The sequence below is a fragment of the Alligator mississippiensis genome, chromosome 5 (assembly GCF_030867095.1).
Source record: "Alligator mississippiensis isolate rAllMis1 chromosome 5, rAllMis1, whole genome shotgun sequence".
Taxonomy (NCBI): Eukaryota; Metazoa; Chordata; order Crocodylia; family Alligatoridae; genus Alligator; species Alligator mississippiensis.
Genome location: NC_081828.1, coordinates 189,119,962 through 189,141,005, shown reverse-complemented (window position 1 = coordinate 189,141,005; position 21,044 = coordinate 189,119,962). Strand labels below are relative to the sequence as shown.

Genomic DNA, 21,044 nt, shown 5'->3' with positions numbered 1-21,044 from the left:
AGCAAAGAGTTTCTAATTACACCTGCATTTGGCAGTCCTAAACACACTATCAGATCAAAGAAAATATTCATTGGCTGAGACAGTAAAGCAAACATCTTTGTTTAATCAATTTTTAATGCATTTATTCCTGCTGTCATTTACACTGTCCTTTGATTAATAACACTATACAACAGCACTATACTAGCAAGCCACAACTGACTGGCTATCTAAATATGTGAACACCTTCTTTCTCCAGTAAGGAGGAAGAGGAAGGAAGCATTTTTGTGAAGTTCCATGTGCCTGGTGGCCAGGTGCAGACACAGAGTTCTGAACAGAGATTCTTTGGCAATGTAACCTCCATCTGCTTGGCAGAGCACTTGGCTTCTCAGAGGACAAGAGAGAACACTGCTTGGAGACTGGAAATGCACACAACCTCACAGGAATATTTTGTGGGGAGGAAATGGGGATAGAAGGATGTGAAGTCTTTCCATAAGGGATTCTGGGTTGATCCAAGACTCAACTTTTGTGGCCCAAAGAGCCTGTATTCTCTTCCAGATAAGAGTACCCTAGAATGCTGTACAGCAGTGGACACCAACCAGTCGATCAGGATTGACCCATCAATCCTGGAGCCTCTTGCAGTTGATCTTGGGCTGGTGGGCTGAGCATGCGTGCGCAACTGCGCACCCCCCACCCCAGCCCAGCAGGTCAGTTGGTGGGGGAAAGGGAAGGGGCAGGAGCTAGATGTAGGCCCCCACGATGAGGGACAGAGTGCAGAAGCAGCCCAGTAAGTGGGGCCACAGCCAGGCAGGTGGTGGGAGGATTAAGCCTGGGCATCTCATCCAGCAGCAGGAGGGGTGGTTCCCGCTGCTGTGTGCACTCCAGTGGAGGCCCCAGGGAATTCTGCTGCATCCAGCCACTCCCAGGCCAGCTGCAGTGGGGCTTGGAGTGCAAAGCCCAGCCTGCAGTGGGAGCCACCTCTTCCGCGCACAGATCGGGGGGGAGCAGCAGCAGTGAGGGAGGGAGTGGGGCTGAAGCAGGCCCTGCACAGCTGGGGGGGGCAGGATGGGGGGGCATGCACCCCAGGACTGCATGGGGGGGAGGGGGTGTGCATCCCCAAAATTGCATGGGGCGGGATGGGCTGCAGCTGCTGGCTGGGGCCGGGCTGATCCTGGTGAAGGGTGGGGCTGTGTGGAGGCGGTGCTGGGAGCGAGGCCATAAGGGGCTGCAGCCATCTGAAAATTCACTATAGTCCTTCCCACCCTCTCCCAGTGCCACCACCACCCAGCCCAACCACAGCTCCCAGCCTCCACTGGGAACAGCCTGGCGCTGACTCCCAGCCCCTTCCCCCTCCCTGCCCCCAAGAGCATGGGGGCTGCGTGCCCCAGATTTGGGCAGAGGAAGGCAGGCTGCCGCTGCACGCTGGGAGGCAGTGCTGGGCTGTTTCTGGCAGAGGCTGGCAGCTGCAGTCACGCCAGGTGACGGCAGCGCTGGGAGAGGGTTGGTGGGGGCTACAGTGAACTTTCAGGTGGCTGCAGCCTCCCATAGCCCCACTCCTAGCACTGCCTCCTCTGGGAACAACCTGGCCTCAGCTGGAAGCTGCATCCTGGCCTGGCCTGCCCTGCAGAATTCTGGGGGCATGCCCCCCCCCTGCCCCCCCAATGTCCTGCTGGGGTGCGTGCCCGCTACCCCCGGATAAGCCGCTTGTGGCTCTGTCCTACCCCACCCCGGCTATGACCCGAGCAAGATGACCCCAACACGATGGACATCAAGACTTTTTTGAAGATCGCCAGAGTGGGCGACTGTACCACTTCAGGGGGGAGCCTGTTCCAAACCCTCAGTACTCAACTAGTAAAGACATTTTTCTTTATGTCCAGTCTGAAATAATCTTCAATCAGCTTGTGCCCATTATTTCTAGTCCTCCCCTGGGGGGCCTTGGTGAATAGTGGTTCCCCCAGGCCCTGAAGTACTCCCCCGATATACTCGTAGGCTGCCACTAAGTCCCTGCCAAGTCTTCACTTCTTCAGGCTGAACAGTCCCAAGTCTTTCAGCTTCTCTTCATATGACCTTGACTCTAGGCCTCTAATCATGCGCACGGCCCTCCTTTGGAGTCTCTCAAGCTTCTCCACATCCTTCCTAAAGTGTGGCACCCAGAACTGGATGCAGTACTCCAGTTGTGGTCTCACCAAGGCCAAGTAGAGCGTGAGGACGACATCTTTAGCCTTGCTCAAGATGCCTTGGTAGATGCATGCCAGTGTTCGATTAGTTGTGCCAGCTATGGCATCACACTGGTGGCTCTTGTTCATTTTGTTGTCTATCATGACACCCACATCTCATTCAGCTATGGTGCTGGCTAGTGTAGCACTACCAAGCCTGTAAGCATATTGTGGATTATTTCTCCCCAGATGGAGCACTTCGCGTTTCTCTGCATTAAATGACATCAGGTTGAGGTCTGCCCACTTTGCAAGCCTGTCCAGGTCGGCCTGTAGTACCAGCCTGTCCTGGAGTGTGACCACGCTCTCCCATAGTTTGGTGCCGTTGGCAAACTTTGCCAATTTGCATTTAATACCTGAATCCAAATTGTTGATAAACATGTTGAATAACACTGGTCCAAGTACTGAGCCCTGAGGAATGCCACTGTAGGAATATAACAGTGCTGCTGGGGTTCTAGTGCTGCAGGTCCTGCAGGCCATGTTTGACATCTGAGGTAGATCAAACAACTCCAATGACATTGGGCTTTGAATCAGATTGCACAGAGTCCCCGAAAGAGATAGTCTCCTCAAAACAAGATGAGGGCACTTCTATGGGCTAGTGAGTGAGGCTTCCCTAGTCTGTATCTGCTACACAAGTCAAATAAAAGACGTTAGCTTTTAAAGCAGTCTACTGCATTTCACAAGCATTATTATTGCTTTAAAAATATAGAAGTAACTGTAATCTCTGATTTAGAGAAAGGCAAAGTGAAGTTCCTCCCACATGTTTCTGGCTTTTATATTTCAGTCAGCATGCTGACAAGCTCCCACAACACAGTCAATACAGTTTCATCCATCTAGTTGCCTATTTTGCGTGATCAGTAGGTTTCACCTTGCACTGAATTTTTTGCTCTTTGTGCTCTGAAATAGATCACCTCAATGTCACTTCTACCTTTTTGTTCTGTCTATTTTGAACTTTTTGAATTGTAATAAACTGTTCATCTTTTTATGCAGAATTGACTGTAGCAGTTTGGGTGGGCCTGAAGAACAATTTTTTACTTTCTTGTCTTTTCCTTCCCAGATACAACTCCTCTCCTTCACAGTTACCATACACAAGATTTGCCTGAGAATCTGGAGAGGGCTAATGAAATTTTTTTCATACATCACTACTAATGGAACATACTCAGTTCATACACACAGTGTACATGTTAGCATCTGGGGGATCGTTAGGTTATTTTTCCCTGCATATTTCATGCTGGAGGACTAGAGTCCAGTTGCTTATACTGGAGTAGGTGTATACAGAGTCCATTGGTTAAAACAGATTTGTAAGAGACACAAGCATGCATGGCATCATAGACACCCCCCCCCCCCTCCACAAATCTAGGCCCCCACAGTGACAGAGGGCATGGGGCAGAAGCTGGGGTGAATGGAACCCCAGGGCAGGTTGTGGGACAGTCAAAGTGTGGGTGGCTCATGCAGGGGTGTGGGGGGGCTCCTGCCGCTGCGCACACCCAGGGGAGGCCTGGGGGGCATGTGCCCCCCAGATTTGCGCGCAGGGTAGAGGCAGGCAGTCACTGTGGGCTAGGGCTCTGCGCCCCACTGCTGCTGTCTCGGGAGCTGTGCGCAACACTGTATGTCTGCTGCCACCACCAGGTGGGCAGGGGACGTGGCGCAGCCTGGCAGTGGCAAACAAATGACCTTGCACGTGACTCCTGAGGCAATGGGGTGCAGAGCTCCAGCCCACAGTGGCAGCCTGCCTTCACCCCGTGCACAAATCCAGTGGGCACATACCCCCCCAGGGTGTGCACAGTGGCAGGAGGCTCCCATATCCCTGCACAAGCCACTCACACTCTGACAGTCCTGGAACCTGCCCTGTGGCCTCATTCACCCCAGCCCCTGCCCCATGCCTTCCCTCACTGTGGGGGCCTCAATCTGCCCCCCCACCCCATGCTTCTTCCTCTCTACAAACTTACCAGCCCCCTGAAATAATATTTTCTCCCTTTGCTTATGTTCAAAATGGAACTGGGCAGGCCAACCTTCTCAGCCCTGTGTTTGTTTTACTGGGCTATGATGCATTTTGCCCAATTTAGCAAGCTCTTCTATGGCCAGAAGTCACACTGGCTGAGCACAGGAACTAAATTAGTGGCAAGCTGCTAGCTAGATAGGATCTAATTACATCCCTAGTACTGTACTATCAGTAGCTGTAACCCAGACAACTAAACTAACTTGGGGTCTTCCAAATCACTGAGGGATCTGCAGTCTCTGTTTTCAGACCCCAATGACTAGTATTAGGTGGGAAGGGCATGAATACTTTATGACTATGAGGTGGGGAGGAAAGAAAAAGACAAGTTACAACCTTCAGCAATGAGTCTGCACTGTTGTATATCTGTTCAGAGCTACTGTCACCAGGGCCATCTGGTTTGGGGGGGGGGGGGGGGCGTGTTGGCAATGGAGGCGACTGCCCAAGGCCCTGCACTTTGGGAGGCCCCATGGACAGTGCCATAAAGGCTCTGCCGCAATGGCCGGCTCCGCACTCCAGACACTTGCTACCCCCAGGCCCTGCACGGGCTGATATGCCTGGACCCTGCACACCCTTAGGGATGGCTCTGACTGTCATAATGGCTAGAAACTCTGGGACCTAGATTCATAGATGTTAGGGTCGGAAAGGACCTCAATAGATCATCAAGTCCGACCCCCTGCATAAGCAGGAAAGAGTGCTGGGTCTAGATGACCCCAGCTAGATACTCATCTAACCTCCTCTTGAAGACCCCCAGGGTAGGGGAGAGCACCACCTCCCTTGGGAGCCCGTTCCAGACCTTGGCCACTCGAACTGTGAAGAAGTTCTTCCTTATGTCCAGTCTAAATCTGCTCTCTACTAGCTTGTGGCCATTGTTTCTTGTAACCCCCGGGGGCGCCTTGGTGAATAAATCCTCACCAATTCCCTTCTGTGCCCCCGTGATGAACTTATAGGCAGCTACAAGGTCGCCTCTCAACCTTCTCTTGCGGAGGCTGAAAAGGTCCAGTTTCTCTAGTCTCTCCTCGTAGGGCTTGGTCTGCAGGCCCTTGACCATACGAGTTGCCCTTCGCTGTACCCTCTCCAGGTTATCCGCATCCTTCTTGAAGTGTGGCGCCCAGAATTGCACGCAGTACTCCAACTGCGGTCTGACCAACGCCCTATAGAGGGGAAGTATCACCTCCTTGGACCTATTTGTCATGCATCTGCTGATGCACGATAAAGTGCCATTGGCTTTTCTGATGGCTTCGTCACACTGCCGGCTCATGTTCATCTTGGAGTCCACTAGGACTCCAAGATCCCTTTCCACCTCTGTGCCACCCAGCAGGTCATTCCCTAGGCTGTAGGTGTGCTGGACATTTTTCCTCCCTAGGTGCAGCACTTTGCATTTCTCCTTGTTGAACTGCATCCTGTTGTTTTCTGCCCACTTGTGCAACCTATCCAGGTCTGCCTGCAGCTGTTCCCTGCCCTCCGGCGTGTCCACTTCTCCCCATAGCTTTGTGTCATCTGCAAACTTGGACAGAGTACATTTCACTCCCACGTCCAAGTCGCTGATGAAGACATTAAAGAGTATCGGTCCAAGGACCGAACCCTGCGGGACCCCACTGCCCACACCCTTCCAGGTCGAAACCGACCCATCCACCACGACTCTTTGGGTGCGACCCTCTAGCCAATTCGCCACCCACCGGACTGTGCAGTCATCCACATCACAGCCTCTTAACTTGTTCACCAGTATGGGGTGGGATACCGTATCAAAGGCCTTCCTGAAGTCTAAGTATACGACATCCACCCCTCCTCCTGTGTCCAGGCGTTTTGTAACCTGGTCATAGAAACAGACTAGGTTGGTCAGGCATGATCTGCCCGCCACAAACCCATGCTGGTTTCCCCTCAGCATAATTTGTCCTGCCGGGCTCTCACAAATGTGAGCCTTGATGATTTTTTCAAAGACTTTACCAAGGATGGAGATGAGACTGACTGGCCTATAGTTGCCCGGGTCCTCCTTCCTCCCCTTTTTGAAAATGGGGACCACGTTAGCCCTTTTCCAGTCCTCCGGGACTTGGCCCGTGTGCCACGAGCGTTCGAATATTCCCGCCAGTGGCTCTGCAATGATGTCGGCCAGTGCCTTCAGCACCCTCAGATGGAGCCCATCCGGGCCTGCCGACTTAAAGGCATCCAGTTCTTCCAAGTGACTCTGCACCATCTCAGGATCTACGTATGGAAGTCTGGCGCCTTGCTGCTGCCTCTCTACAACCCCAGTGAGAGACTTGTCGTGCCCCTCACTTAGGAACACTGAGGCAAAGAACTCGTTGAGGAGTTCAGCCTTGTCCCCCCTATCTGTCACCAATTGTTTCTGCCCATTTAGCAGGGGTCCTATTCCTCCCTGGGCCTTCCTTTTACTCCCTATATATCTAAAAAACAATTTCTTGTTGTCCTTTACTTGGGTTGCCATCCTCAGCTCCATGGTAGCTTTGGCCCGCCTAACTGCCTCCCTACAAGCACGAGCAGAGGAGGTATATTCATCTTTAGTGATCTCACCCTGTTTCCACCTTTTATGTGCTCCCCTTTTGGCCCTTAGGCTGCCCTGGATTTCTCTGGTCAGCCATGGAAGCCTCCTGGCCCCTTTCCCTCTTTTGCCTCGCTCGGGGATCGTCTTGCTTTGTGCCCGAAGGATCGTTTCCTTTAGGCACAGCCACCCTTCTTGGGCTCCCATCCCATCAAAACTCCTACTCTGCAGTGCTTCCTTGACTAATCGCCTGAGTGCATTGAGATCAGCTTTCCTAAAGTCTAGCATTTTCACCCTACTAGTTACCTTACCCACTCGCCGTCTTATGTTGAATTCTATTATAAGGTGATCAATGTCTCCCAAATGGCTACCGATCTGGAGGTCCCCTATCATGTCATCTCCCGTTGCCAATATCAGATCCAGTATGGCATTCCCCCTAGTGGGACCATGCACCTCCTGTGTCAGGTGGAGGTCCTGTACACAGGTTAGAAACCTGCGTGAGCGATGGGACCTTGCTGTCTGCATCTCCCAGCAGATGTCCGGGTAGTTTAGGTCCCCCATGACTACCGCCTCTTTAGCTTTTATGGTCTCCGAGAGTTGCCTCAGGAGCCCTGCATCTATTTCTTCCCCTTGGTGTGGGGGTCTGTAGCAGACCCCTACCACCAAATCCCTTTCTACTTGCCCCCCATGTAGCCTAACCCACAATCCTTCTACTTCCTCAACCTCGGATTCTGTCTTGATGAGGGTTGATGTATATTGCTCACTGACATAAAGTGCAACCCCCCCCCCCCCCCCCCCTTTCTTCCCTGACCTGTCCTTTCTATGCAATCTATAGCCCTCAATATGTACCGCCCAGTCATGGGATGAATCCCACCAGGTTTCTGTTAGCCCCACTAAGTCATAGGTGTTTAGTGCAAGCAGGAGCGCTAGTTCATCCTGCTTGTTCCCCATGCTCCTAGCATTAGTATATAGGCACTTGAGCCCTGCGACTGGTGCCTTTGCTGCCCCCCTGCTCCGAGTCCCATGGGGCCCATTGTTTCTTACCTGACTGCCACAGATCCCAATGGCTGTATTTGCTTCTGTGTAACAGCTATCAAATCTTTCTGAAGCTCTATCAAGATGTGTGTTCAACTATGGGTATCACTACAGACTATTTCATACCAAGTAGGAATGGGTAACGGCTACTGTTATATAATCCCCTGTACTGAGCATCTAATTCAAGAACGTATGGGCGTTTTACTGCTAAAACACAAGCTCATTTGTGGATAGTTACTCTCATCCTTACTCAAATGTCATTTGCATGACTGCAGCAAAATATGCAGGGATGGTTGTGATGAAGTTTCATTGACTCTTACCTGAGTGAGTGGCTCAGGAGCAGGTGGTGGTGGTGGTGGCGGCAGCAGTGGGAAGTCTAATTCAGATTCTAGAGGTGGAGGGGGCAAGACATCCTCAACGGGTCCACTAGTGGTAATACCATGAGTACTTGTTTTATATTCATAAGAAGCAATAGTCTCAAAACCCATTAGAGACTCAGTGGCTTTTTTTTGCTGGTGGTCAGAAGTTGTCTTCTGTGCTTGTAACGTTTTCTGTTCAGCTTCATTTATGTCGGCTACCAGATCAGCCATTAAAGCATCCAGGTCTTTGTCTTCCAGTGTACTTAGTGATTCTGTTAAGAAAACAGATTTTTAGGGTGAATGAAATTAAAAACAGTCTGTGCTTAGTTCAGTTAAATCTGAATTGCAGAAGTGGATGTGAGCTATAATGGATAAAGGAATCATTTTAAAAAGGCGCATGTTCATTTGGTCTCTGGGAACAAAGTGTGTTTTGGAGATAATTACTAACCTACTGACACTCATAAATAGAATGTGTGGGAACTGGTTTTCAAAAAGTGTTGTAAGAATTTCTCAGGTAGCAAAAGATTTCCTTACTCTTGGTCCCATGAGTTTAATCTTCTAGGATCAGCACCAACACTATCCTGTTGGGTAGTTTCCTGACAACTTCAGGCACATCTGGATGCCATCAGTTCTCTGGACACATGTCAGATGGGCTTTCACCCTGAATATAGCAGAGATTCCACCTATGACTCAGATTCATAGATGTTAGGGTCGGAAGGGACCTCAATAGATCATCGAGTCCGACCCCCTGCATAGGCAGGAAAGAGTGCAGGGTCTAGATGACCCCAGCTAGATGCATATCCAACCTCCTCTTGAAGACCCCCAGGGTAAGGGAGAGCACCACCTCCCTTGGGCGCCCATTCCAGACCTTGGCCACTCGAACCAACCAAGGAGAACTGCATCAGAGAGACCAACTGGCGGCTTCGGCAGTGGTGTCTCGAGGCAGGCTTCGGCTTCCTGGACAATGACCCGCACATCACGACGAGGGACATGCTCAGCTGGGATGGGCTTCACCTGTCCCCCAAAGGTAAGCGTGTGTTTTCTTTTAGGTTGGCGGATCTCCTCCGGCGGGCTTTAAACTAGGCTCGTCGGGGGGAGGGGAGTACGAGGGCAGGGGAAGCTGTGGACCACCAAACCATGTGGCACCCACAAGGACAGCCCAGCCTGAAGAAGGAGAACACTGGGAACCTGAAAGCCATGGGGAGGCCAGCACTACAGAACAGGTAAGGAACAAGAAGGTAAGAAACAATGGGCCCCATGGGACTCGGAGCAGGGGGGCAGCAAAGGCACCAGTCGCAGGGCTCAAGTGCCTATATACTAATGCTAGGAGCATGGGGAACAAGCAGGATGAACTAGCGCTCCTGCTTGCACTAAACACCTATGACTTAGTGGGGCTAACAGAGACCTGGTGGGATTCATCCCATGACTGGGCGGTACATATTGAGGGCTACAGATTGTATAGAAAGGACAGGTCGGGGAAGAAAGGGGGGGGGTTGCACTTTATGTCAGTGAGCAATACACATCAACCCTCATCAAGACAGAATCCGAGGTTGAGGAAGTAGAAGGATTGTGGGTTAGGCTACATGGGGGGCAAGGAGAAAGGGATTTGGTGGTAGGGGTCTGTTACAGACCCCCACACCAAGGGGAAGAAATAGATGCGGGGCTCCTGAGGCAACTCTCGGAGACCATAAAAGCTAAAGAGGCGGTAGTCATGGGGGACCTAAACTACCCGGACATCTGCTGGGAGACGCAGACAGCAAGGTCCCACCGCTCACGCAGGTTTCTAACTTGTGTACAGGACCTCCACCTGACACAGGAGGTGCATGGTCCCACTAGGGGGAATGCCATACTGGATCTGGTATTGGCAACGGGAGATGACATGATAGGGGACCTCCAGATCGGTAGCTATCTGGGAGACAGTGATCACCTTATAATAGAATTCAACATAAGACGGCGAGTGGGTAAGGTAACTAGTGGGGTGAAAGTGCTAGACTTTAGGAAAGCTGATCTCATTGCACTCAGGCGATTAGTCAAGGAAGCACTGCAGAGTAGGAGTTTTGATGGGATGGGTGCCCAAGAAGGGTGGCTGTGCCTAAAGGAAACGATCCTTTGGGGACAAAGCAAGACGATCCCCGAGCGAGGCAAAAGAGGGAAAGGGGCCAGGAGGCTTCCATGGCTGACCAGAGAAATCCAGGGCAGCCTAAGGGCCAAAAGGGGAGCACATAAAAAGTGGAAACAGGGAGAGATCACTAAAGATAAATATACCTCCTCTGCTCGTGCTTGTAGGGAGGCAGTTAGGCGGGCCAAAGCTACCATGGAGCTGAGGATGGCAACCCAAGTAAAGGACAACAAGAAATTGTTTTTTAGATATATTGGGAGTAAAAGGAAGGCCCAGGGAGGAATAGGACCCCTGCTAAATGGGCAGAAACAATTGGTGACAGATAGGGGGGACAAGGCTGAACTCCTCAACGAGTTCTTTGCCTCAGTGTTCCTAAGCGAGGGGCACGACAAGTCTCTCACTGGGGTTGTAGAGAGGCAGCAGCAAGGCGCCAGACTTCCATGCGTAGATCCTGAGGTGGTGCAGAGTCACTTGGAAGAACTGGATGCCTTTAAGTCGGCAGGCCCGGCTGGGCTCCATCCGAGGGTGCTGAAGGCACTGGCCGACGTCATTGCAGAGCCACTGGCGGGAATATTCGAATGCTCGTGGCGCACGGGCCAAGTCCCGGAGGACTGGAAAAGGGCTAACGTGGTCCCCATTTTCAAAAAGGGGAGGAAGGAGGACCCTGGCAACTATAGGCCGGTCAGTCTCACCTCCATCCTTGGTAAAGTATTTGAAAAAATTATCAAGGCTCACATTTGTGAGAGCCCGGCAGGACAAATTATGCTGAGGGGAAACCAGCATGGGTTTGTGGCGGGCAGATCGTGCCTGACCAACCTAGTCTGTTTCTATGACCAGGTTACAAAACGCCTGGACACAGAATGCGTGGATCACAGTATACGTGGATGTCGTATACTTAGACTTCAGGAAGGCCTTTGATACGGTATCCCACCCCATAATGGTGAACAAGTTAAGAGGCTGTGATGTGGATGACTGCACAGTCTGGTGGGTGGCATATTGGCTAGAGGGTCGCACCCAAAGAGTCGTGGTAGATGGGTCGGTCTCGACCTGGAAGGGTGTGGGCAGTGGGGTCCCGCAGGGTTCGGTCCTTGGACCGATACTCTTTAATGTCTTCATCAGTGACTTGGACGTGGGAGTGAAATGTACTCTGTCCAAGTTTGCAGATGACACAAAGCTATGGGGAGAAGTGGACACGCTGGAGGGCAGGGAACAGCTGCAGGCAGACCTGGATAGGTTGGACAAGTGGGCAGAAAACAACAGGATGCAGTTCAACAAGGAGAAATGCAAAGTGCTGCACATAGGGAGGAAAAATGTCCAGCACACCTACAGCCTAGGGAATGACCTGCTGGGTGGCACAGAGGTGGAAAGGGATCTTGGAGTCCTAGTGGACTCCAAGATGAACATGAGCCGGCAGTGTGACGAAGCCATCAGAAAAGCCAATGGCACTTTATCGTGCATCAGCAGATGCATGACAAATAGGTCCAGGGAGGTGATACTTCCCCTCTATAGGGCGTTGGTCAGACCGCAGTTGGAGTACTGCGTGCAATTCTGGGCGCCACACTTCAAGAAGGATGCGGATAACCTGGAGAGGGTACAGCGAAGGGCAACTCGTATGGTCAAGGGCCTGCAGACCAAGCCCTACGAGGAGAGACTAGAGAAACTGGACCTTTTCAGCCTCCGCAAGAGAAGGTTGAGAGGCGACCTTGTAGCTGCCTGTAAGTTCATCACGGGGGCACAGAAGGGAATTGGTGAGGATTTATTCACCAAGGCGCCCCCGGGGGTTACAAGAAACAATGGCCACAAGCTAGTAGAGAGCAGATTTAGACTGGACATAAGGAAGAACTTCTTCACAGTTCGAGTGGCCAAGGTCTGGAACGGGCTCCCAAGGGAGGTGGTGCTCTCCCCTACCCTGGGGGTCTTCAAGAGGAGGTTAGACGAGTATCTAGCTGGGGTCATCTAGACCCAGCACTCTTTCCTGCTTATGCAGGGGGTCGGACTTGATGATCTATTGAGGTCCCTTCCGACCCTAACATCTATGAACTGTGAAGAAGTTCTTCCTAATGTCCAGTCTAAATCTGCTCTCTGCTAGCTTGTGGCCATTATTTCTTGTAACCCACCATTGACCTTGGTCAATGATCTTTGCCAGGAGATCAACAAAGGAAATTGTGCTCTGCAGATCTTAGTCCAACTTTCAGCGGTCTTTGATACAGTTGACCATGAGGCACTGATAAATTGTTTGCATGAGCTGGTGGGTATTCTCAGAATAGCTCTAAACTGGCTCCACTCCTTTCTAGCAGAGAAGTGCCATGGGGCGGTAAGGGGCAAGTGCTCATAACCCCCTCAGCACCTTTCCTATGGGATCTCCCAGGGCTCCATCTTGTCACCTCTCCTGTTCAATATATCTAGGAGGCCGTTGGGGGAGACTGCATGGAGATTTGGAGTGAGGTGCCATCAGTAGGCTAATGACACCCAACTCTACCTCTCCTTCTCTTCTGACCATAGCACCACAGTCTCAGTCCTTTCCTGTGACTGGCTGCAGCTGAAAACTGGGTGCAGGTGAACCGCTTAAAACCAAAAGCAGACGGAGGTGACAGTGGTGGACAGACCACATGACTGGGCAGAGGGCATCTATCATTAATGGGGTTCAGTCTCTCCTTGTCACTCAGGTTTGCAGCCTGCAGGTGCTCTTAAATTGTCTGCTGTACCTGGATCTTCAAGTGGCAGCAGTGGCTGGGAGAGTTTTTCACCAACTCCATCTGGTAAGGAGTCTATGACTCTTTCACATTCAGATTTGACCACCATGCCTTTGTAATCTTCAGGCTAGATTATTGAAATGCACTTATGTACAGCTGACCTTGAAGATGCAGCTGGTGTAGAAGGTGGCAGCCCACCTAACAGGGATGGGTCACCAACAACACAACTCTAGTGCTTCGAAGTCTGCACTGGCTCCCAATGGCTTTCCAGGCACAATACAAGGTTCTGGTCTTCACCTACAAGACCCTAAACAGTCTGGGCCATATGTATCTAAGGGATTCCCTTCTCTCTTATGCCCTATTGCAGTCAAAAACATCAGCTGAGAGCAACCTCCTACAAGTACCAGCAGTATGCCAAGGTAGGCAAGGTTGTTTAGGTAAATGTGATAGCTTTTATTAGACCAACTGAGTAGTTGGAAAAAAGTTCTTTGCGAGCTTTTGGGCACAATCCCTCTTCTTCAGGCACAGGGAGTCTCTGCTGTTCTAGAACTCCAAGGAATGAAATAACACTGCTACAACTAAAAACCCAGCAGTATGCCAAGCCCTCTTGGTAAAAAAAAAAACAAAAAAAAACCAAAAACCACATGGAAGGTGGTTCTCCACAGTTACTCTTCAGCCCTGGAACTTCTTCCTTCTTGATGCTCCCCAGAGCCTGAGCCTGGACTTCTTTCAGAAGTGCTGTAAAAGCTTTCTATTTGGGCAGGTATTCTCCAAACAATGTAATGTTCTTTAGGGGGTTTCTGTTTTATCTTAATGTTCTAGTTCCCTTTTACGCTGTTTTTGTCCCCTTGTCACTCTCTTATTTTAAGTTATTTTGTTTTCTTCTTATAAGCTGTCCTGAGCCTTTGCTGGGAATGCCATCATACATTTTGAATAAAATAAATAAATAAATAAATAAATCTGTCCCTCATCCAGGGAAGAACCTATGCACATGATTACATACAGGAATGTGAGAAGTTCCATTGATTCCCACAGATTACTGGATCTGGGACAGTGCTCACTACTTAAAGAATTGAACCCTAAATAATGAACAACTTACTGAAGTTAGTGCAATTTCACAATCAATTTGAATGAGATAAAAATCAAGCTAATGTGTCTTTAAGATATAAGAAAATAGGATCTGAAAGGTCAAGTTCCACGATACTATATCAGTCACTGAGTGGCACACAGCAGTATCTTACCATGTGCAAATATGTAAGACTCTGAGGACTTTCAGTGGCCACAAACAAGTGTTCATTTCTACCAATAAGAATTCAGAGTAATTTTTACTGGTAGAAAAACAGCCTGGAGTGTGCATGCATTCCAGCCCCCTGGCAGAAAAGCTACACAGGCATGCTCTCCAGCCAAGGGAAACTAGAGAGCTGCTCCCTGAGCCACCCCTACCCTAAGAGGAGCCCATTACTTGACAGCCTGTCTTTTTCCCCTGCCTGGGAAAGTGGCAGGCAATCAACAGACAGCTCCTCACCTTTTAAATTGCCATGTGTGCAGCTCTTGGTTGCTGAGGGCAGAGCAGATGGAGCAGCAGTGCAACCCCTCCATCTCCAGACTGGTCCATGAGAGGACTGGAGCAGCAGAGCAATGCACACCCACCTGTTCTCTTGACTGGGCAGTCCCCAGTCTGGGGCCAGACCAGAAGGGAAGCATACAGACATTCATTTTTGCAAGAGAATCTCTCACAAGGGAGAACTTCCAGGCTGACACCTGGAAGATTTTTCTCTCAGTAGGGGAGGGTTTCCCCTGGGAGAAACTGAATGAATGCTTGTATGCTGTAGTTTCTATTGGGAGATGGCAATTAATCTCTTTCCTGAACCAGGGTATAAATTACTTCTAAATAAGCCCTCTCTCTTTACATGGAAATACTTTGATGCACTGTTCTGGCACACATATTAAACAATATTCCAATCCATGTAGTTTTCAACTTACTTAAATTAAGCTGGTGTCCTACTATTTTAATTAGTTATTGTAAAAAAAGATACCCATAAAAGAAAACCATTTACCAGGGCCTAGTGTATATGTCATTTCCTCATCTTGTTTTCCTTTCATGAATTCCATCTGCCAGACTAACCCTGAAGAGCTTAGTTTTTGGTTTCATTAAACATTTACATATGAAAGACATTTGACTATGATTTTCTAAGTGATTTTTGTTGCTTCAATTTTGGGGTTCCCATCTTCAGACATCTTAACAGGTCTGGTTTTCAGAAGGGACTAACCTTCTAAAAAGCTTTCCCTTCTAAAGTGTGTCGAATTGATGCACAAATACATATCACCAGTGATTTTTTTTTAAAAATAATAGCCATTTCACTTTTTGTTCCTTAGTTTATTTTTTAAAAACACAGAGTAATATTAAATAAACTTTCTAATTACTTACCATTTAAATCTTTAAAACCAACTGAAAAGTTAAATTCTTTAGTAGATTCTTTGGGGGATGAAAGCTGGAAAGTCTCCACTTCTAAACTCTGTTGAGAGAGAAGAAAAAATGCTGCTGATGGTAGTCTTTAAGTTATTAATGTTTACTTACATACACCGAATCATTCTAACAAGCAGTCCTTTCTCAAGAAAGAGAACCATGTGTAGTCTGCCATAGGTCTCATTTATTCTATGATGTTTTATACATATGTGTGTGATTCTTTAAAGGGGGCGTTCTAGCATGTGATTTATTCTCTATGATGGTGCATTAGTAGGCTAAGAGAAATGTGCAAAATTAAGTCATAAAAAGATAATTCCTCCCTCTAATTCCCACCAAGGAAGAGGCTGGCTCTGGCAACACTTTGCCAGAAGTGCCTAAATTCACAAGGGTTAGCAGAAACTAGTGAATTTTCCATGAAAATGAGTTCAATTTTCTTTGCCAGTTCATTTTATATGATTTCCCAAGCAGGAAGTATTCATTTCTTATGAACTTGTGCAAAGCTAAAAAACTGAAGCAGTGAACTCTGAAACTCATTTCCTTTTATGACCAGGTTACTTATCACCTGGACAAGGGGGAAGAGATTGATGTTGTATATTTTGACTTTAAAAAAGCCTTCGATCTGGTATCCCATGATCACCTCTTGGCAAAACTGGCTAACTGCAGCGTTGACCTCACCATGATCTGCTGGCTGGGGAATTGGCTCCGCGGTAGGACCCAGAGGGTGGTGGTTGATGGAAGCCAATCGTCTTGGTGTGCGGTCACCAGTGGGGTCCATCAAGGCTCTGTCCTAGGGCATATACTGTTTAATATCTTCATCAATGATGTGGACATTGGTGTCAGAAGCTGACTGGCCAAGTTTACGAACGACACCAAACTCTGGGGTAAAGTATCCACACCCGAGGACAGGAGGGTGATTCAGGCAAATCTTGACAGGCTCATGAAATGGGCGGATGAGAACCTGATGGTGTTCAACACTGAAAAATGCAAGGTTCTCCACCATGGGAGGAAAAACCTGCAGCATGCTTATAGGCTTGGCAGTGCTACGTTGGTTAGCACTACAGATGAAAGGGACTTGGGGGTCACGATTGACCACAAGATGAACATGACCCTTCAATGTGATGCTGCAGCTAGTAAAGAGAACAAAATGCTGGCTTGCATCCATAGATGCTTCTCAAGCAAATCCCGGGATGTCATTATCCCGTTGTACTTGGCCTTGGTGAGGCTGCAGCTGGAGTACTGAGTCCAGTTTTGGGCTCCACAATTCAAAAAGGATGTGGAAAAGCTTGAGAGAGTGCAGAGGAGAGCCACATGCATGATCAGAGGTCAGGAAAACAGGCCTTATGATGAAAGGCTGAGAGCCATGGGACTCTTCAGCCTAGAGAAGTGCAGGCTCAGGGGTGATCTGATGGCCACCTATAATTTTATTAGGGGTGCTCATCAGGATCTGGGGGAACATCATCAGCTGTAGGGTGGGGTGCCTGGAAGCAGGTATCCCTTTACATTGCCAGAGATGGTGAGAGGGTCTGGAGTAAGTTAGAATAAGACGCAAAGAAATTAACTAAAAGGGGGGGAAATATATTATTGACTGCTTCAAGAATATAGAGAACCACAGGAAACAAGTACAGCTTTAGACAAAGTATGAAAAATTAGAGATGTGAAGTAGGAGATGTAAAAAATACAAGACAAAGTAGTTCTGTCTCAGAAATAAACTTAATAAAATGTCATTTAGTCTCCTCTTTTCAATCATATTCAGAACTGTTAAAAAGTTAGAAAGTCGGACAAGGGACAAAGTGTTATGGTTTTGATAGCAATGATCATCAGATTAAATCAACTTTTATTTGCTGCTTTCAAGATGTTTCAAGAGGAATTCCTAATTATTGCTCTTGAATTTGGCAAGAAGTAGAGTCCAAGAAACAGGAAAGACTTTATAATTAGATGCTTTAAGGAGGGTGTTTCATACAAAACCCAAGATGACAATGTAAGATATGTTAAATTAAAACAAATGTAATGAAAAAATGTCTTGGGGTCTAAATTCTCCCTCAACCTTATCAGTTTTGTAGGAAATTTCTTCAGGTCTTAGGTTTATAAAGAGGCTTGTGCTGTAATAGTCTCCTTTAAAATATGTTTCCTGTTATATTTTATATACATATAATTCTAAATATCACTGGTGTTAAGTTTTGGCATGTGTAATAATGATGTTGAATTACTATGCTAGATACAAATGTGCAACAATTTAGTGAAGAAGATACATTTTTGTTTTCATTTTTCAGAGTTTACGGTCAACACAGCATGCTACAGTTCACTTGCACATGCATGCAAAGTGTTCATGCATGGCTATTAAGATTCAATCTCTGTCTGTTTCCATAGCAGAATGCTTGGACGGGGCTGAGTCTAACAGGACTCTGGATTCACTTTTTTGAAAAGTGCCTATTTCATATGATGTCAGAGCTGTTTCATACTCCCAGCCTAGAATAATGTCACCTTTGTTTTGCAGGCAACAAGGTTTGGATGTCAAATAGGAACAATTTTAGTTTTTTGAAAGTAACTTATCTCCATTTATTCAGTATAATGGAACAATGAGTAGTTGCAGAGAGAAGTTCTCTTCACTTCCGTCCCTTGTAGCCATCCCTCTAACCCAGGTGAAAACAAAATAATTATTTACCTGGGTCAGCATGTCCATTTCCCCAAGTAAATTGCTGAACATTTCATCTATTTCATCGGAAGTTTGCTCCATCTGAAAAGAAACAAGAATGTTATCACTAGCCCATTTAGTAGTGAGCCAAAAAGAAAAATGATGGCATATGGAAGACCACAGGCATCCACTCTGTGCCAACAGAGAAGTAACTGAGTGGCTTAAAGTGTGAAAGAGTTTTTTTGTGACCAGTGTTGTGACATTGGATACAACTGCTGATAGAGCACCACTGAGGTTATGGAAAGAAAGATTCTGCACAATCAGATACTCTGAAATAGGCCTGGAACCCCAGGAAGACCTTCCCAGAGGGGCCGATATAGACTGGCCAACATGGCAATGCCTGAATCACCCGCACATGCAAACTGGAAGATCAAAAACAAACATGATCAAATGGAGCTACAGTAATGACATTAATATATGCAAGTGTGGTGAAGTGCAGACTATGCAGCACCTGCTAATTTGCCGACTCCTTGGTGAGACCTGTACAAAGGAGGACCTCACTGGAGTAATGGAAAGAGCCGCTGCTTGTACACAATTCTGGAAAAACACCTAGCTTATGAGAGGACACAAAAAGAAGAACTAGCCCATCTCAAAATTAGCTAACCAATTCTGTAAAGGCAGACATAAAGCGACATTATGTCTTACAATGTTTTTTTCCCCACTAATTTCAAAAGAAACAGTTTCGGATTTAAGACAGCTTGGGAAATAAGGCTACACATGATTTGGAAATTGCATGTAGCAAATTAGGACCTGGATCTTGCGTATTCCTACACACACTGCTGGAATTCAGTAGATTTAGTAATTTCAGTGATCACTGTATAATCAATATTTGATTAGAAGTCATCAGCTAATAAAAGATATTTGCATCTTAAATCTCAGTGAGACCCGACTGGTGACAGAGGGAAGGAAAACTACAAAAGTGTTAAACTACAACTATCCAGTGTAAATATTTCTTAGGCTTAAACCACTCTACGTTCCTGGTTTTATCTGGGCGGTTATTTAATCCAACAGCTAAATATGCTTTGATATAATTTTATTTGGCTTGATATTCTCCCTATATTATACCAAAAGCTGCTTTATCTGCATTGCTTTTGGTCTTACACTGTTACCCTGAGTATGTGTTGTAGACTGTCAAAGACAGGTAAAAATGCCTACTGACCTCTAAGTGGCAGGAGTTGGACAAAAGGTGTCTGACCAAGAAAACAGTACAATTTAGTGGTCAACACATTCTCACCAGGTGCTAGGTTCTGCAAAAAGCTAAGAACTCTGGTACTGATCTTTCAAAGCAATTAAACAAGGCTTCAACTTTAGTCATGTGAACCGTTCCACTGACTTCATGAGGACTACTTTTGTGTTTTAGTGTTTTGCAGGACTGGGCCAAACTTTTAAGCTGATTCAGACACCTGTATGAGCCCTTAGGGCACTTTTATACATGCTCCAAGAGTGTGGGGGAGGGGTGGAAAGGGGGTGGCACTTTAATTAGAATGGCTCCAAGAGCTGCTCTAATTAAAGCACTGCAGCATTTTATGTATCAGCATCCCAGTGCTTCAAAACGGAGGCAGGGGCACGTGAACTAAAGCCCCTGCCAAGCTTTAGTTCAAGTGATCCCGCCACCATTTTGAAGCATGGGAACACTGATACACGAGATGCATGAGGCTGCTGAAGCACGGTAATTACCATGCTCCCGCAGACTCGACTAATCAACTTAGGTGTGTGCCTAAGTAATTACAGTGCATCGGAGAGCCTCTACACTCACGTATAGGCACCCTTAAAGACTAACTCATTCAGTCTGCTTCATCAGATGCTACAAATGGCCTTGCAAAAAACTAGCAGTCGTAACTACTAAGGCACTAGTGGTCATATTACCATTCCACAAGTAAATAATAAATGCCATTAACTACATAGTCACTGCCTTTCCCTGTGAATTACCATAAATTACTAAACTGTACTAAAATTAGTTGAACCTGGGATTTTCAAACGAGCCTAAGGGAGTTAGTTGCATCCTCCTCCCAAAAAACAAAACCCAAAATAGCTATCAAAACACCCCCCCATTAAATCCCTAAACCTCTATGGGTTTCTCTGACAATCCAAGCTGAAAGCAAATAACTATGGGTGCCTGTACACATGCAGGGAGGCTGCTCCAACTTGCTGTAATTATAGCATGTCGGAGCTGACTCCATTAATTGAGTCTGTTGGAGTCTGGCAATTAACACGCTTCCAGCATCTCATGCATCAGTGTCCCTGGGCTTCAAAATGGTGGGGGTGCTTTAACTAAAACACATTCAATGAGCTTTAGTTGAAGTACCCCCACTGCCATTTTGAAGTGTGGGGATGCTGATAGATGAGGCACTGTAACAGGGGGCCTGCTCGGGGCCAATCTCTGTGGCCCGCCCACCTGTTCTTGAGTCAACCACCTGCCTTCTCACCCACCATGCCTTGATGTTAATTAGTTAATTGATGTCAATTAAGCAGGAGACTACCCATTTTGCTGCCCCGATGCCAGGGGGAGCTCTCTGCAGCTCCTTTCCTCCCCTATACCACAGCCCAAGCCTCACAGATGGCATCTTGATGTTCACATAATCACCAGCCCCCACACTGGGCCCCAGAATCCTCCTAACAGGACCCCTCCATGATCCCTCCACTCAGGTGGCCTCTCTGCCTTCGTTCAGGCTACCTAGCCCCCCGAAACTATTTTCACCTCTCGGGTGTGGTCCCCCCAGGACCTCTGGCTGCCAGCCCTGGCCCACCTCCAGGCCAGTCGGGACCCCAGGCCCCCGGCTCTTGGGCGTCCCTCGCGGTGGGCCTCCGGCCCTTTTGACCATCCTGGTCCTGGCCCCAGCATGGGCCAGTTGAGGGTACTCTCTTGTTCAGGTCGAGTCTCTAGCCCCTTACTCTCTCCAGGGGTCTGCCCTCTGGACCCTTCACACAAACACAGAGGTTACCTACACGATGGTGGAGGCTAGGGGTTAAGGCACCCCGACCCGCCTTTCACAGGGG

At 48.0% G+C, this 21,044-nt stretch overlaps 1 protein-coding gene across 5 annotated transcripts in view; it reads right to left on the bottom strand.

Annotated features, from left to right (window-relative positions):
* APBB1IP (amyloid beta precursor protein binding family B member 1 interacting protein) overlaps nucleotides 1-21,044 on the bottom strand; it is a 115,775-nt gene that overhangs the window by 54,118 nt on the left and 40,613 nt on the right. For all 5 annotated transcript variants that reach the window (XM_059729094.1, XM_059729095.1, XM_059729091.1 and 2 more), the window contains 3 exons: nucleotides 18,018-18,089; nucleotides 15,317-15,404; nucleotides 8,038-8,348 (listed from right to left, as the gene is read on the bottom strand). In XM_059729094.1, coding sequence (XP_059585077.1) covers nucleotides 8,038-8,348; nucleotides 15,317-15,404; nucleotides 18,018-18,089 — 471 coding nt within the window. The remainder of the gene's footprint in view (nucleotides 1-8,037; nucleotides 8,349-15,316; nucleotides 15,405-18,017; nucleotides 18,090-21,044) is intronic.